The 17,805-nt window shown below is 35.0% G+C and overlaps 1 protein-coding gene across 7 annotated transcripts in view; it reads left to right on the top strand.

Moving 5' to 3' along the window:
* The window catches only part of TJP1 (tight junction protein 1), a 241,608-nt gene that overhangs the window by 190,803 nt on the left and 33,000 nt on the right, over positions 1 to 17,805 (top strand). For all 7 annotated transcript variants that reach the window (XM_032342229.1, XM_032342230.1, XM_032342231.1 and 4 more), the window contains 3 exons: positions 151 to 298; positions 14,041 to 14,180; positions 15,143 to 15,248. In XM_032342229.1, the coding sequence (XP_032198120.1) occupies positions 151 to 298; positions 14,041 to 14,180; positions 15,143 to 15,248 (394 nt within the window). The remainder of the gene's footprint in view (positions 1 to 150; positions 299 to 14,040; positions 14,181 to 15,142; positions 15,249 to 17,805) is intronic.

Here is a 17,805-nt window from a genome sequence, read left to right on the forward strand (position 1 = left end):
TTTTTATCAGTGGTTGATGAAGTTAATGCTTTAAAACATCAGTTTTATATGAAATTATATTTAGTAGCTTATATTTTTTATCCCTGGAGTACCTTACATTTTACTATAATCATTTTATGGGAAAATAAATAGCACCCTTTTACCTAACAGACATTTCAGAAATTCAGTCACTGGCATCAGATCATTCTGGTCGATCACATGACAGACCTCCCCGCCACAGCCGGTCACGATCACCTGACCAACGGTCAGAGCCTTCTGATCATTCCAGACACTCTCCACAGCAGCCCAGCAGTGGCAGGTAAATCACACTCTATCATTAATATAGTTATGTGTGCTTGATACATGTTTCTGGTATTGCTTACAAATAAAACTAGAAAATAGATTTTCTTTTGATTATCAAGTTTAGGTAGGGTTTTTTGTGGTTTTGTGGGATTTAAAAAATCAATTTAGGGATTATCTAGAAAACCAGAGGTCACTGAAACTTCTTAAAGAATGAAAGAGTAAATATCTTAGGTATGCAAGCTACACAGCTTCTTGTCAGTACTCTGTCTTTGTAGCACAGAAGTGTAACTGTAGACAGTATGTAAATGAACGGGCAGGGTCATGTTCCAATAAAACTTCTTATAAAAAACAGTTGGCCTTAAGCTGGAATTTGCTGATCCACAGCATTAGAAGATGCTAGCTAGCTTATAGAATCTATTGCTTGGGCAGGTTAACTATACCAGTAGTTCTTTCCTAGACAGTTTAATCTGGACTTTGTTTTCCCTTTTAAAAATACACTGGGTATTGTATGTAAACAGTGCATCTTGGAACACTGCTCTGAAAACTAATGATGTATTTTATGGTGACTAACATAACACAATTAAAACAAAACCTAATAAAAATTAAAAATACACTCTTTGGTATTTATCCCAAGGGGGTCCGGTATGCTAGTAGTATATGACTTATCTGCGTTTATATGGTCTTTGGGATTGCATATACATTTGAGAAACTGAAAGTGATGGCCCTTGTCTCTAGAAAAGGGCACATGTACACATACATGTAGCATTTTACATAAAATTTGTGGACATTCCCAGGGCTCTGTAGGCTACCCAATTGATTTGTTGTTTTTAATAATAATCCATATGGGATCTTCAGGAGGCACTTGAAAACTTGAGTGGAACAGTTTAGGATTAGAGATAGTTATTCCGGACTTAACTTGCATGGAGGTGTCACTGAAGTTTGGAGAGGCCAAGTGCTTTGGGGAGTGCATTCCTTAAGGAAGGTGAGGAGGCAAGAAAGAAGGAAACAGAGAAAGGAGGAGTATCTGGCCAGAAGAAAGCCTTTAAAAGATTGTCAAAAGCCATAGTAATATGGTTATACACTGTTGGTTTTAGAAAATATGTGAAGCTGATACTTTCTAAATTTCAATTTTAGGTTTGTAAATTATATTAACTCTGATCTTTATTTTAAGGTTGTAATGATTTCTTTAAAGAGGAATATTAATAGTACTGTCACAAGCCAGTCCTGGTTTATCTTATAGCTGATTATTATTATTTTTAACTGCTACAAGTTAATATGTTAGTTCTAAAAATCTTCCTGACACAGCATAGATGTTACCTGGAAAAGGATTGCTGCCACAACACACAGTGATACAACTAACACCCTTGGATGCTTCATGGGAGCAGCTATAATTTTAACACATTTCTCTCACCCAGAAACCATACTGGTATCAAACAATTTGGACATGATTTTCCTTTTAAAAAAAAAAATCCAAATTTTGACCAATAGTTTTTATTGTGAGCAAATTCGAAATTTTAGAAAGTTTTTTTTGATGCCTACTTTTTTCATTTTAGAGTTCATTCACACTTGGCATCTGTAACTTAAAAGTTGAGGGATTTTTAGAAAAAGATTTTTTATATTACAGTTGGAATGTTTTAATTGGGAACCTCAGGTATTCTTATGGGTAACACCAATTAAATGAGATCTTTTAAAAATGTGGAATCCTGGGCCCTATTCTCAGATAGAGGCAAGGAATAGTGTTTTTTTGTTTGTTTGTTTGTTTTAAAGTTCCTGGTATTATTCTCTTCTGTGCACTACCAAATTTAGGAATATGGTTAGAACATGTATCATATACTAAAGAAAAGAGAATACATCAAATGCAGAAGACCCAGAGTCTTCAGATTATTTCCAGATATTTGTGCTGAAAATTTAATTCCTGAGAACTCTGTGACCTGCCCATAGGCAAGATATACAGTAGTACCAGTTACTTAAAGGTTTTATTTCTTCCCCTAAAGTTTATGTTAAAGTCCAAATAACTGTGCAGTTATAGAGGATTATCCCGTGTTGAGAAACAATTTAGATGTTAAGAGTAAAATCCTGGTATTAAGAAACACCATGGGTCCTGTACAGCATTCCATCATTGTTATGACCTACTTACATTTTTCTACATGATGTTCTTTCCTGAGAAAGCAAACATTACATGGACAGACTGCTTGGGAAAAACCTATTAGCTTATTAATTCATTATAATTAGGTGAACAGTGTATCTTCACTATTGTCTAGAACAAGGTTTGGCAGACTACAACCTGTGGGCCAAATACAGCCCACTGCCTGATTTTGCAAATAAAGTTTTATGGGAACCCATCCTCTAATGGCATAATTGGGAAGTTGCAACAGAGACTAAGGCTCAAAGAGCCATATAAGGAAAAAGTTTGCCAGGCCCTGGTCTAGAATGTTAAAATAGTCTTGTTTTTAAACTAAAAAACAATATACGTATAGCGAGAATTTTGACTCATTTTCTTGCACCTTTCTTACACCTTATACCTTGATGCTTGTTGCCAGGTTTGTTTTGTATTTTATTCAGTAATGTTTCAGAGCCCACTCTGGGCCAAAACTTGGATACTGAGAGAGTCCACAGCTGGTGGCACTGTTGCATGGTGATTACCAAGTAGCTTTCACTGAGAAGATTCTTTTCACTGATCTCGGCGTGATTCCTGCACATGTAGAGAGTATTTGATTTGCAGGCTGTGTTCTAAGCTTCTGCTGGGTTATAGTTTACTCTCCCTACTGTGTAACGTTCAGTTTAACACATCTGTTTTATGACTTTTCCTCCTTTGTAACAGAATATGTTTACCTTTTTTGTTCTGTCCTATGAACTGTTACAGTAAAGGTGACTGTGGTGCTACTGATTATCATAAGCAGCTGCAGTGCTGAAAAAACTCTGTTGTAGTAAAAGCTCAAACTAAGCTAATGTTGAATTTGGATTGTAAAGATTATGTTTTGTATTACTTACACTCAGGCATTCCATAAACTGTCAAAGTTTATTTAAGGCCTAAGTTGTTGTCCGAAGTTTTTAGGGAATGCATTTTAACAAATAGTAAAGGTTTAATTTATATTTAGCATATCTTTAATAAAAATGGTTGCTTTTAATAAAAGTACTTGAAAGCAGGGTTTTAAGAAGTTTGAAACTTTGTAAAATTTTTAAATATTCTCTTTATTCATTGTTTCTCCTGAGAGAAAATGCTTACACTAAGTTCTGAAGTTAGTGGTATCAGTATTGATACTGTTTATGATCTAGTAAATGCATCATGGTAAAATTGAATTTCTAGACTGAATGCACGTGTTGAGCCCAGTTAAGCTGATATATTTGGAATGAAAACTATTTATCTATATGGTCTGCCTTTTACTATCAGCCTTTTACTATACAAAGTTGAATTTAAGCTCATGATCTTGTTTTCCAGGAGTGCCAGGTAAATCCGAATACCTATGCATATAGGGCATATAATGTATCTGCTTAAATGCCTTAGAGAAGTCTTGGCTTTTAAACTAAGGATCATTATTTTTACTTACACACTTTATGATTTTTGTTACCTTCCATAATTGTTTCCTTAGATATTAGAAAGCTATAAATATTCTTTAATTCTAGTATATATAGTTTCTGTCAGCTATTGCTTGGTTCTCTCTGGAACTTTGCAAATAGGCTAAAAATTATTGGGACATTTATATATATCAGTTGGATATTTCTTTTTACTCTTTTAAAATGTGGAGAAGTGCCCATCTTCTGGTGAATTTCAGATTTTGTTTTCTGATTTTGGTTTTAGTTTTTTGTCGTAAGTAAAGGTTTTATTAACCTCCTATTTAACAGATAGGTGGTTTATTCAGAACGAGATTTACATGTAATAGTGTTGGTAATTAACTTGGTGTAGGTGCTGCTGCATTTTCTTTTTCAGACTATGCAGTCTCTCATATTGGTTTGTTGGTTTGTTTTTGGTTTCTCCTTCATCTGTGAAAAAAGGGCCAGGTAGAAAGATACGATTCTTGAAGTGTCTCAATGAAAATAATTAATGGATTAATGACTTCCTCCTCTTGGCTCCTATGCCTTCCATTCAGACTAAGGCAGTTGGTTGTGAGTTGACACAGCGCAGTGAACACTTTACAGTGAAGATTCAAAGATTTTTTTTTAACCAGTAATTTTGATATTATCCTGCTAATTCTTACTAAACTATTTATTGATACCACGTACGTTATCAATATATGGTTATAAATTTATGCCCTGAACAGTCTAGGCAAGATCCATGCTGTCCTAGAACTTTAGGGCTTATAGCCAGGTGAAGAAAGCAGATAAGTAACTTTGAAATATGAAAAGTAATTTCCTTTAGTAATACATACTGTAAAGAAAACCATGGTATAGTTTGATAGTGAAGATGGAGGGGACAATATTAGATAACATTATCAGAAAAGGCTTCTCTAAAGTGACCTCATCTTGAAATGAGTAAGAAAGAGCTCTCCCAATTGAAGATTATTACAGAATAAGAATAGCACATGCCATTACTCAACTTCTTAGAATAACAGCAAGATGACCTGTGTGGATGGATCACAAGAGCACAGGAGAGAGTGATTACAGTTCTAAGGAGTTTTTTCTTTAGTTTTGGAAAAAGTTATTTCAGTAGGAAAAATATGAATGTTTTTTAAAAGGTTGCTTATTACTTGAATTGGGTTTTTTGGGGGATAATTTTCTTTGCCTAACATTTCAAAATGAGGATAATACTGATTATCTACCCTGATGTTACTTAGATTAAGAACCAAATTGTTTTCAGTCTTTGGGAATTTTAGGTTACCAGGTTAAAATTCCAAGCTGAGGCTTTGTCTTTGATATGCTTTCTAAGAAGCCAGGCGTAGGAAAGACCTTCATTGGTGCATTTCTCTAGTAATTAACTAGAAGCCCAAGTGTAAGAATGTGTGTCCATGAATGCTGGTCAGTTTTAACTCTTAACAGGAGTTTATGGATCTAAAGATAGAAAAGCAAGCTTAAATATTATACTTTAGAGCCACAGTTTACAAAGTAAAAGTATGAATTTTATTTAATTCATCAGCTCTTATACAAGTACAATATAAAACATAAAATAAGATACTTAAAAAATGGACTGTTTGGGGGCGCCTGGGTGTGGCTCAGTGGGTTAAGCCGCTGCCTTCGGCTCGGGTCATGATCTCAGGGTCCTGGGATCGAGTCCCGCGTCGGGCTCTCTGCTCAGCAGGGAGTCTGCTTCCTCCTTTCTCTCTCTGCCTGCCTCTCTGCCTACTTGCGATCTCTCTCTGTCAAATAAATAAATAAAATCTTTAAAAAAAAATGGACTGTTTGGTAATATGTGTTAAAAATAGTCAATGTATGAAAACTCTTACTTCCAGATTTAAATAATGTAGAACAATCTTCTTTTGTCCTTTTGAGGCTCTTCATTAAAAAACGAGAGTGTTGTAACACTCTTCTCTTGTAAAATCAACCAAATGTACCACTCAATCAGATGATTGTTTTACTGAAAGAGTACCTACGTGAGTCAGTCCCTTGAGCATCTGATTCTTGGTTTTGGTTGCGTCATGATCTCAGGATCGTGGGATCGATCCCCACGTCAGGCTCTGTGGTCAGTGGGGAGTCTGCTTGGGATTCTAAGATAAATCTTAAAAAAAAAAAAAAAAAGATCGTTTACTCCAAATATTAGCCCAAGTACCTGATAATCATTATACTACTGATGAAAGCATAACGATGCTATCTTTAAATTAAAAAAAGGTCTTCCTTACTCCTCATTATTAAAAATTGTACATTTTTACAAAAATCATTTTGAACAACAGATCTGTTTTCCTTCTAAATCATTAATCATCATCACCATCAAAAATGAACATGTAAGATGAGAAGCTCTATACGAAATAAGGATCATAAAAGCCTGTATCTGGGTTATCACCTGAAAGTCATTTGCCATAATAAGCAGTATAGATACTCAAATTTTTTCAAAAACATATACACTCACGCATATGTATGTCCAGACAGTAGATTACAGTATGTAAAGAATAAACTTAAATTGTGGGAAATTAGCTTATAAATATGCAAAATAGGTATAATAATTCCTTACTTTCTCAACATACCACCCTTCATTTCTGTGCCCAAGTATCAACTTAGAATCTCTGCATCTCTCTCCCTTTGTCATCCCTAGAATTCTGTATATGCCATGCAGAAAGAGATCATTAATATTTTATTGCTGTTAAGGAGGAACTACAATGTATAAATAAAATTTTGTTTCCATATAAAGTTTAGAAGATTGAGCAATGGTTACAACATTCTAAATAGTCAAACTTGAGTGTGCCTTTAGTTTTTCTTTTTTCTTTTTTTTTTTTTTAAGATTTTATTTATTTATTTGACAGAGATCACAAGTAGGCAGAGGCAGGAAGAGAAGCTGAGCAGAGAGCCGGATGCGGGGCCTGATCCCAGGACCCTGAGATCATGACCTCAGCCGAAGGCAGAGGTTTTAACCCACTGAGCAACCCAGGCGCCCCTCGTTTTTCTTTTTCATGTCTTCTAGCCCTCCCAGTTGAACTCTTCTGTTACTGGAGAAAATCTGTGGGATATGGTTAAGTTGATTTGTAAACATATCTTTATTGTTAATTATGGCTGAGATGGTCCAGTAGCCTTCAAAGGAATTAGCATCTAGTTTTTATTTTCATCCTAGGTTCTATAGGTCTCGCCTCCCTTTATGCAACAAGTGAGTTTCTGAAAAGAAAGTGTAAGCCCGTTTTAAGTCATTTACCATGTAATAGGAATTTGAAGTTGGTTTTATAAAAGGATGTTTTACTGGAGTGAATGGTAAGCCTCAAGTTTATTTCCTATATTAGGACCATTTTAAAAATCAGGCATGACTGACCAGTCAGTTGAGAAGATGTTTGAGAGCTAGAAGCCTGAAAGAAAAGCTGCATGAAGAATGGGCAGTCTAGCATGTTTTGTTTTGTCAAAACAGTCAAGACAGAAAGTGGAATGGGGAGTGAACCCAGCAAGTTTAATGTAAAGAGATTAAATATAACCAGATTGGTGTAACAAAGGATTAGCTACTAAGAAGTAAAGGGAACTCTAAAGAATATGAGAATCAGGTATATGAACACCTGCTCCCCTTGGTGCTATGTTGGAATGACAAAGAGGAGGCTCCTCCCACGCATCCCTGGGGCTCAGAGCCAGCCATGTTGGGAAAGGCACACCCATGCAGGCTTCACTGAATGGCAGAGAATTTGGCTGTGATGTGTTGCCAGAAGAATGTGCAAGAATTTTTCCTCTAGTGTGCTTGAAAAAGGAGTTTCCTGGGCAAGTGTCTTGTTAGAGACCTTCTCCTGCGAAACCATCCTAGGGGAAGACTGCTGACTGCTTTGTGCTGTGAGAGCCTGCTGAAGGAACACACACCAGAACCCAGAGGGAGAGCCCCGGACCAAGCCACCTGCCCTCTGCCCTCTACCTGTAGGCGTAAACACTTGTGATTTTACTTACACCGAAGTTTTTCACTTATAACTACTTGTTACTCCTTGCTGATCTGATGAAAGAGTATGTTACTCTGCTACCCAGTTTACACAGTTGACTGGGTAAGGCTTAAAGAAGGCTGTTTACAGTGAGCCCCTTTATGTGAACTGTAAAAACTCTTCAGAGACTGTGTTCCACCCCATGTCTTAATAACTGTCTCCCACAGAGTTTTTAACCAGCCCAGAGCTTCTGGGTAAATGGATCACTGCCGTAAGATTGATGTACAAATGAGAACTCTGGAAAATAAACCTTGTCTCCTCCCCTCTTGGGGAAAAACAGTAATGCCCTTAAGAGGATCTTGAGGTCCTTGAGAATGTCTGAAATGTCCGTCTCAGCTACTTGGAGCCAGAGTATGTAGATAAACATGCGTCTGACTCAGGACAGACGTGATTTTTGTATAAAGTCAGCCTTCCTCTTAATAGTAAAAGGTATGTGTTTTTTGTTGTTGTTGTTTTGTTTTTTTGGGGTAAAACTTAGATACTGTTTCAGAGCCAGTTGGGTAGAATCGTGTAAGGAAGATTTGAGGAAAATGTATTTTCATTGTCACAGCCTTACCAGTTTCTTTTGATAAGCGCCACTGATTATAGACGAATTTGGTGTGTTTGGATTTGGTTTTTGTCTTACAGTAGATATAATGATCACGTTTGCTCATAATAGAACTTTATAAATGTTTGGAAAATCTGATTATTATATTCCTGTACTGTAACTGTAGATCTGTATTGCCCAACATCATTGCTGCTAGCTAGCCACATGTGGTTACTGAGTGTTTAAAATGTAGCCAGTCCAAATTGAAACATATTTTAAATGTGATATAACACATTGGGTTTTGATGACTGTGCACACACAAAAAGATGTAGGTTACTTCATTAATAATTTCATTGCCTAATGAAATAATATCTTGGATGTAATGCATTAAATGTATTCACTGATTTTACCTCATTTCATTTAATACAGATTTTAGAAAATTTGCAATTACATAGATGACTTGCCTCATAATCCCGTTAGCAGTACTGCTCCCGATCTACATGTATTATTGAATAATGCCTCCATCTTTTGGTAGATAACAGAAATGCACTAAAAAGAGAGGTGATTCTCCAAATATTAACTGTATGGAAAATTTCATAGAATAATATGAGTTCCATCCACCTGAAATGTTATTTCAGTCATAACAGTTGTTACAGGGAGGGAAAAGTTGTGGTGGGCAATATGGTATGAAAATTAACCAAAGACGAAAGTACTGGCAGTTTTATGTGATGGAGCAAGAGCCCTATTGCACAACAAATGACAACTTGTTGGTTATCATTACAGAGGATGTTTGCATTAGAGTATTATAATTGATTCTGGCTACCGAGATGGTGGTTATCATTAATTTCAGTCATTTTAAATTTAGTAAGTTTAAGTTATAAGAAAAAAAGTCAATTGTAACTATTTGTTTTTACATCTTTTTAAACAATTTAAAATTTACTTGTTGCAGAGCAATAAATCTGTAGAACTATTAAAATTATGCATTCTTTAATCTCATTTTCTTTAAAATGTTCATATTTATATTTTTAATGCAAAGAATATAGGGGGAGTCTTCTGTTTTGTACCACCCTTTATACTCTGAGGTTCCTAGAGCAGTGTGGGGATAAAGCTTAATTGTATTTATTTATTCTTGGACTCATTGTACCTGAGATTTTATTATTATAAGCAGTGGCTAAATATTTTGACCTTTTGTGATTTAAAAATAGTTCATTCTGGTTTGATTTAGAAAATTCCTTGACTTTTATAGTACTCCCTAAAAAACTGGTTTATCTACATGCAGCTCATTAATATACATAACTTAAAAAACTAGAGTATACCCCCCATAGAAGTTAAGTGACTAGAAAATAGAAACTATGAAAAATGCCTTGTTGGTTTTTTTGTTTTTTGTTTTTTTTTTTAATGTTGTGTTAGTCACCGTATAGTACGTCATTAGTTTTTCTTTTCAGGAGGGTAACTGAAGAAACTTTTTATTGATAAGAGACTGCTAATAATATGTATTAATAGAACCAAATTCTTTGTTTAAAGTTAAACTTAATTCCATTTAAAATTTAATTCCATTTTAAATTCCATTTAAAAATATTAAACATTTTAAGATGAACATTGTTTTTAAAATATTTTAAAACATTTCAGTCTTTACTCAGTAAGTCACGTGTACATATTTTTGTTGTAAAAATTCAAGTAGTATAGATAAACCTCAAATTCCACTTGGGTTCTGTTTTGTCTACTTCTCCCTCTGCAGGAAAACACTATTTGTTGCCTGTTTGGTTATACCCATCGAGGTCTTTCTCCATGTGAGCTTGTGCACACTGGTGTATCTGTAGAGCTCTGGAGACACTTCTTGATGTCACAGCAGAGATACTCTGCAGCTTGTGCCTCACATCTTGTTTCAGAGTTATTCTTATGTTTCTACACATAGCTTTCTTTCATTGTAACTTATTTTAATGTGTTTTTGTCTCCCATTATAAAGCATCGTATGCTTATTAGAACAAAATAGGTCAACTCCACCTTACCCCATTTCCCACTGCTCTTGAATTAAAAGCCTTTCTCCATACTTACACATACTTTTACAAATAAAAGGATCATATGTAGAGTTAGCTCTGCATGATTTTACTTATTTATGTGTGTGTTTGTTTGTTTTGGTGGGCAGCAAAACAAGGTTTATTGAGCCTTAGCAAGGTGAGATAGTACAAAGCTCCTGAGGAGGTAGGGGACCTGAGACAGTTGTCCTATGTATGTTTTTAATAATTGAAAAAGTTAAGACTCTGCATATTATTTTCCAGCTAGCTGATTTTACTTATCAGTACAGGGTAAACATCCTTTGAGCTTATTCTTTTGGTAAGAAACTTTACCTATTATAATTCTGTTTCTAGGTGTTTGCCTGTGCGGTCACTATTGTTGTGTAAGCATCTTTGTCCATGATTTCATATACTGGCTCTTTTTGTTTCTGAAGTCATTTAAGAGTATTATTTTTAAATGTTCCTGAATAATGCCGATTATTTCCAGAAGTAATGTTTGAGACTACACTTATTTCTCAGAATTCCATGTTTACCAATCTGATGGTTGCAAATTGGTAACTTTATTTCCAGTTGATGGTTTCCTGATTAGTGGAGCTGTGCATCTTTTTATGAGATTATTGATGGTAGTGTTGCTCCCTCAGTGAACTGCCAAGTTCATTTCTGTTGCTTGCTTGCTTGCTTCCTTCCTTCCTTCCTTCCTTTTTTCTTTTTTCTCTCTTTTTTACTTTTTTTTTTTTTTAAGAACATCTTAAATTTTTAATCCTTTCTTTACAGGTTACCTAGACCACTTTTGATTAAGAAAACTGTAGAAAGTTAGTAACTGCCACAAGCAAACACGAGGTGGTGGCACGTGTCAATTTTCCAGAGTCCTGCTTTGTGGGGGGTCTAAATGTGTGGCTTGGGGTCTCTGCTCACACTCGCTGGAATCCATCATGGCAGAGTTTAGTCCACAGGTCGCTTTTCCCCATTTTCTTTGTAAACTCTTCAGGATTCTCACAGAATTTTTTACCGTCCTCAGAGTATTCTTCAGGTAGGTGAGCCCGAAGTGGGTGCTCGGGCTGGGGTCATTCACCAATGCTATGTGGGACTGGATTATTTAGTGGGTTTTAATTGCTGGCTTCCAGTTTTTAGCACTAATTACTGGGCAGACAGACTGCCCCTTGTCATCAGTGTTGTGATAGATCTTTGTTTTAAATGTGACTGCCTTCAGCTCAGGTCATGATCCCAGGTCCTGCGATCAAGCCCTGCCTCTGGCTCTCTGCTTAGCAGGGAGCCTGCTTCCTCCCCTTTCTCTCTCTGCCTGCCTCTCTGGCTACTTGTGATCTCTGTCTATCAAATAAATAAATAAAATCTTTAAAAAAAAATGTGATCTCTTTTGGTTTGATTGGGTACTCTGTTGGAACACTGATTTTGATTCTGAAGTCCCCCTTATCATATGAAACGTGGACAGGAACAATGAGTCCTTGCCAAGTCAATAAATTAGCTTCATCAACCTGGATGTTATGAAAGTTTTTCATTCCACGTTTGCGGATTTCTTCAAGCTCCATCACCCTCCTTCTGGCTGCCATCTTGGATCTGGTGCTGCTGCTTTCCCAGCCTGTTGGTCATTTTTCTGTCGCATTGTTCTTTTTCATTTCTTCATCAGTCAGTAGTAGTAGCTCTTTTGGGGAGTGTGTTGCAAATGTAAGTCTTTATAAAGACATTTTTAATAATGAAATGTTTTCATCTTTATGGCTTCTGGATGTTTATCTTACTTATTTGGGGAGATCTCCCCCAATCTAAGTTTGTATAGATTCTCTCCAGGCATTTTACAGTTTCTGATGTTATTATTGCTGGCATACTTTTCCCTTTCATTTTCTTCTGATTATAGAGGACACTGAGGAAAATCCATTGATTTTTTTTTTTTAAACATAGTTTTAAAAATGTAGTTTAAACGTAGTTTAAAAGACGTCGTTATAATTTTCTTTCTGTAATTTGTTTCGTATTCTTTGTACCCACTAAAATTCTCCCCAGTATTTCAAGCCTATTAGCTCATGATCATATCATCTGAGTCTTCAAAATAGTGGTAGGCATAGTGGTAGGCATAGTGGTAACCCTAGTTAGTATTGGCAGGTATCACTGTGTTGTTACTGATTTTAGTAAATACATTCAGCATTTCCCTGTTTAATATGGTCTTAGCTCTTGGTTTTTGAAAATAGTCTCTTAACTAATTATATTGCCTGTATTTTTGCTTTATTTGTGATTTTTATTAGGAATGGCTGATGAATTTTTTTTTTTACATTCCTGTTTCACCAGTATTTTTTTCATACAGTATTTGGATGTAATAATGAATTATGTGATAGATTCCTAATGTTAAGCCAGCCATGTACTTGTGAAACAACCCTGCTGTGATCATTGTAAAATGACTTTTTAATGCATTACTGTATTCCCTTAGCTAGCATTTTATTTAGAATTTTTTCCTCTGTTTATAATTTAAAATGTTTTTTGTGTTTGTCCTGTCATTGTCAAAGTGTTAAGAGTACTGTTAACCTCAGATTGAATCACTGATAGAATATTGAAAATTTTTTTAAGTACACAAGATTTTTATGATACTGTTCTCTACATTACTATGCATATTTGGAATTTTTCATAACAAAAAGTTGGGGGAAAAAATGCGCTCTTGAACATGTATGTGTTTCCCTAGGATAAATCCAGAAGTGGAATTACAGGTTTTTGAGTGTTTTGCCCTTAAGTAGTTATACTTGTTTACATTTATTTACCATCCTGTATGCGTATCTATTTCTCCATGTCCTTCCCTAGGTTTTATGTTATCGTGTGAAAGTTCTCATGAATGATAAGACAATTAAAAGTTATTTCAGTGTGCATTTTCCTAGTTACTAGTGAGGGTGAACATACTTTCATGTTTATTGTTATCTGTGTATGTATATTTTTGGTGAATTGTCTCTTTCTAATACTCATTTTTCTCTTGAGTTGTCTCCTCTAAACTGATTTACAGTTCCTTATATGTTCTAAATACCAAATTCTTCATGTGTTATTAGGCCAATATATAAATTGGTCAATATGGAAACATTAGGTATTAAACTCATTACTTATGTTAGGTTGAACTGTATGAAATTGCTTATGTTCACCTGTTAGAACCAAAAAATCCCATTTCATTTGGCTTAACCAAAAATATATTTTTTAATTACTTGAATTTTTATGCAGTCATGGTTGTTGGTGTATGAGGGTTTTTGTGCATTGAGTCTTTAACAGCCCTCTATTTTTGATGATACAAATTTTTTAAACATATATTATATTTTGGACTTAAATTCCATCTGAAATCGTATTTTTGTCATTAACATGCGTAGCGATCTAATCTTTTAAATTGTGGACATTGGCCCTAACCTCATTTATTAAATAAATAGCATGTTTTTTTCTCACAATTCTGAACTGCCATTTCCATGTTAAATTTTACTATTGTGGGTAGATTCATCTATTTTCTGTTTTGTTGCTTTGATCTGTTTTTTCTGTTTCTGTGACAATACCACTCTAGTTTTAATTACTAGGTTTTTATAGTATTTTGATAGCTATTAGAGCAAATCCCTTGTCATAGCTTTTCAAAGGTTGCTTGACTGTTCTTAGACTGTTCTCTTACAAATGATTTTTATAATCATCTGTGTGTCCCTAATTTTTAAATTTTACTAATGTGCAGTCTCCGGAGCAGAGAAGAAGAGAGAATTTCTAAACCTGGGGCTGTCTCAACTCCTGTGAAGCATGCGGATGATCATACTCCTAAAACGGTAGAAGAAGTTGTAGTTGAGAGAAATGAGAAACAAGCACCCACTCTCCCAGGTAAGCCTAGCAAAACACTATATTCAGAAAATATTTGCAATCAGACTAAATAAAATAATTGTCAGAATTTACAGATGACTTAAATATGCTTCAGTGATTTTGATTATTGTTATTTCTGCAGTTACTACTATTGCGTCTCCTACTATCTGTGTTTGAATTTTTCTGAATCTGACTTCCAACATATTCCTTATGGGTATGAGGTTGGCATGGATCAGTAGGCTTTCATGAATTTTAAAAAATTTTACTGGATAGAAATTATTCATAGTTAACAGCTGTTCACAGTGAGTAAAGTTGTTCTCTAGCACTGCTTATTTAGGAGAAATATTAGATTGGCTTAAGAAATTTTTTTAAGTTATTTTACCTATTGAAGGTATTTTCTTAAACGCTATAAGTTATAATAAGTTATACACTGTAGAGATGCATATGAAACCAGACATAAGAATCTGCAAGTTTCCAAAATCCATTTCCTTGGAACGCCAGGATATTTGGGTTCTGTTGTCTCTCAGTTCCTTCTCTCAAATCTTTTTACTTTGCTTGTTTAGTAGCAAGAATGTGAATATTTGAAAGCAAATTTTACCACAGTGAAGAAGACTGCTTTGACAATTTTAGAGAAACGATGTAGGGATTCTCTTCTCTTTTTCCTCCTCTTCCTCCTTTCCCTGCCCCTCACACCCCAACCATAGACTTTTTCAAACCCTAACAGCTGAAGCTTTAGAAGGCACAGGTAGCCATGTAGTGTGCATATTTGCTATAAAGAAATCAGAATTTATAACTGTACTCTGTACTTTAAAATATATAATATGTATGTTCCTTATTAAGTTTTCTGAGCTTTTTGCTGATGAATTTTAATGTATATATTTTGTGGGATTTGTGGTTTGCTATTTTCCTGGTTGTGCTTATGTTATTATTCCAGTTTTTAATAAAGCAATTCCTGCACAGTTTTTAAATTTTCTTTCTTTTAGAACCAAAGCCTGTGTATGCTCAAGTTGGACAACCAGATGTTGATTTACCTGTCAGTCCGTCTGATGGTGTCCTACCTAATTCAACTCATGAAGATGGGATTCTCCGGTAATGGGATTTTAAGCTTGTGTTGTCCTCTCTGTCCATTATTCAGCGTTATTTAAATTGAGAATTCAATTGCATATCCTTTTTGAAAGAGTGTATACCATTTAATGTTATGATTATGTTTTATTTCAAATTATTTATATGAGAGGATTAGAAATTAAAAAACAAAAAAGAAACTTTGGATGTTGACTTTCTCACCACTGTCACCTACCTAGTTTTTAGGTTGGGAATTAGAAAAGTTAAAAATTGTTTTCTGCTTAGAAATCAGAATTTTCACAAGTTTTCTAATGCCCTAGTATTTTAAAAAAAACAAATAACCAGTGTTTCTCCATTCTAACACTGTTGATACTTTGGGTTGTGTCCTTGTTTATTGCGTTGTGAAATGCTGAGCAGCATCCCTGACCACTAGCTGCCAGTAGCACCTCCCAGTTGTAACAACCAAAAACGCCTCCAGACTTTGCTAAATGTTTCTTGGGGACAAAAATCACCCTTGGTTGAAAACCTCTTCTAGATTAGTTAGCAACTCAAAAGTAAGTTTTTTATATTCTATACCTTTTACTGTTCTGTCTTATACTTAATGAGATTGAGCTGTAAATTTCAAATAATCTTGATCATCAAATTAGTCTTTTGTTGCTTCTGTGGTGAAAGGGACATGATATGACCAAACTTTCAAGTGAGTTAGATATAGACCCCTGATCTTACTTGTTTTCTTTGCTTAAGGAAATTGGGTTGTTACTGCAAGACCCAGCTAGATAGATAGAACTCCTGAAATAGATGGGTAGGATAGAAGGTTAAAATTGTATATTGTTATTATCAGATAACTGATAATTCAAAATTTTATAAATTATGAAGGAATAGTTTCCTTCTTTTTCCTTTCTTCAGAATTGCTTGAAAGCTTTTATGACTCTTTAAAGTTTAAGAAAACTGGAATGATTAATTCCAGAGACCTGTTTCTCAGAGAGCCCTGAAGAACAGATACTGAAGAGGATTTGAGGTTGTGGGTAGCTGGTCCAGGAAACATTTGATTATTTATTAAAGTCCAGTGACTGGATTTGGGGCAGAAGTGGTTAATTGGTTTACTTTTTCTTACTACAAGTAGTTGATGTAATACTGGTAAAGCAGAGTATAAAATGTCAGTCGTCTGAGGTACATGACCCTGAGAGTGGACCTAAAGCTGTCCTTTAAAAAGACAGATTTTCTTAAAGGATGGAGACTGCAGTCAACGATTTTTACTTTTTGAGGCACAGTAGATCAGTCTCTTGTTACAAAAGGACCACCAGGGATCTGGAGTCTCAAGGACTTTGAGGAAGTGTTTCAAAAAACTTACTATATGATTGGTTTGGAAGAAGAGTCTGTGAGCAGACTCTGGACTTACCTGGAAAAGTAGGACACTGTCATATCTAAGTGATTCACATGGCCCATGATAACACTGGCCAGTACTTTCATGGAAGGAGGAAGGGTATCACCAGCCCTGACAATGAGTGACTTCATCTAACCTACAGGCTCTGATGTTTACATCTAGTAAATGTTTGTTCCAGGTAAGGAAATGGAACAAGTGTGAATACCTTATAAGATCCAGAAGCATAAGGTGGTCTTCAGTTGTTAAAAGAATTAGACCCTCCTCTCTTTCCTCAACTCATTCATTCATTGATTTGTGTTTTTTATTTTCTATTGGCTTCTAATCATTTGTTCATTGTTAATTAGTGAATTAAGAGGAAAGGGACTTTTTCTGCACTTCATGTCAGAATAGGTAATAGAATTGTGTGTCTTCTTGAATAGAAAAGTGGGAGAGTTATGGAAACCTAGATGGGTAATTTGTAATTATATTATTTGTAATTCATTACCTTAAAGAGTGGTTTGCATTTATGATCCATTTCTCCCTACCCATTCTTCTAAGATGTCCTTTAGTTTTTATTTCAGGGCTAGCACAAGGTTCTGGCACTACACTGATTATAAAAGAATGTGCATACATTAATTCCTTTTCCATTCTCTCCCTAGTAAGAAAAGGGCAGAGATTGAATATATGACTAATCCAGAAAGGCTGAAGGCTGATAAGTTTTTTATTTAAAATCCAAAGGGGCTGCAGAGTAAGTGATCTGTGTCAGAGTGCACCAACTGCCACGTTTAACAACCGCTCTCTCTTGGATGTGCAGATCACGTGCTTGGAGACTCATTTTGATTCCCTGGTATTAGGAAAGTTTGTCAATTTATGCTTCCATTTCAACCTTTGAAAAACTGTACTGCTCAGTTATTCTGTATAGATGATATGGTATAAATTGGGATGAAAAGAGTGGAAGATGTTTTTAACTATTGCAAATGCCCCATATGCATCCAAGACACTAAGAGTTGGGAAAATATTATTTTTATAAAGTAGTTTTATTAATTAGTTATAAAACAGTAATTGCATATTAGATATTTTAAAACTCATTGTTCAGAGAATAAAAGAAAGTGCCAGTAAAGCTGATTTGGAATTCTAATACTAAATTGTATTCAGTAAATAGTGGTATGAGGGGAATTCAGAGATGATGGTCTTTGTTTCATTCTGAGTGTGGTTTTCATT

The sequence above is a fragment of the Mustela erminea genome, chromosome 5, assembly GCF_009829155.1.
Source record: "Mustela erminea isolate mMusErm1 chromosome 5, mMusErm1.Pri, whole genome shotgun sequence".
Taxonomy (NCBI): Eukaryota; Metazoa; Chordata; class Mammalia; order Carnivora; family Mustelidae; genus Mustela; species Mustela erminea.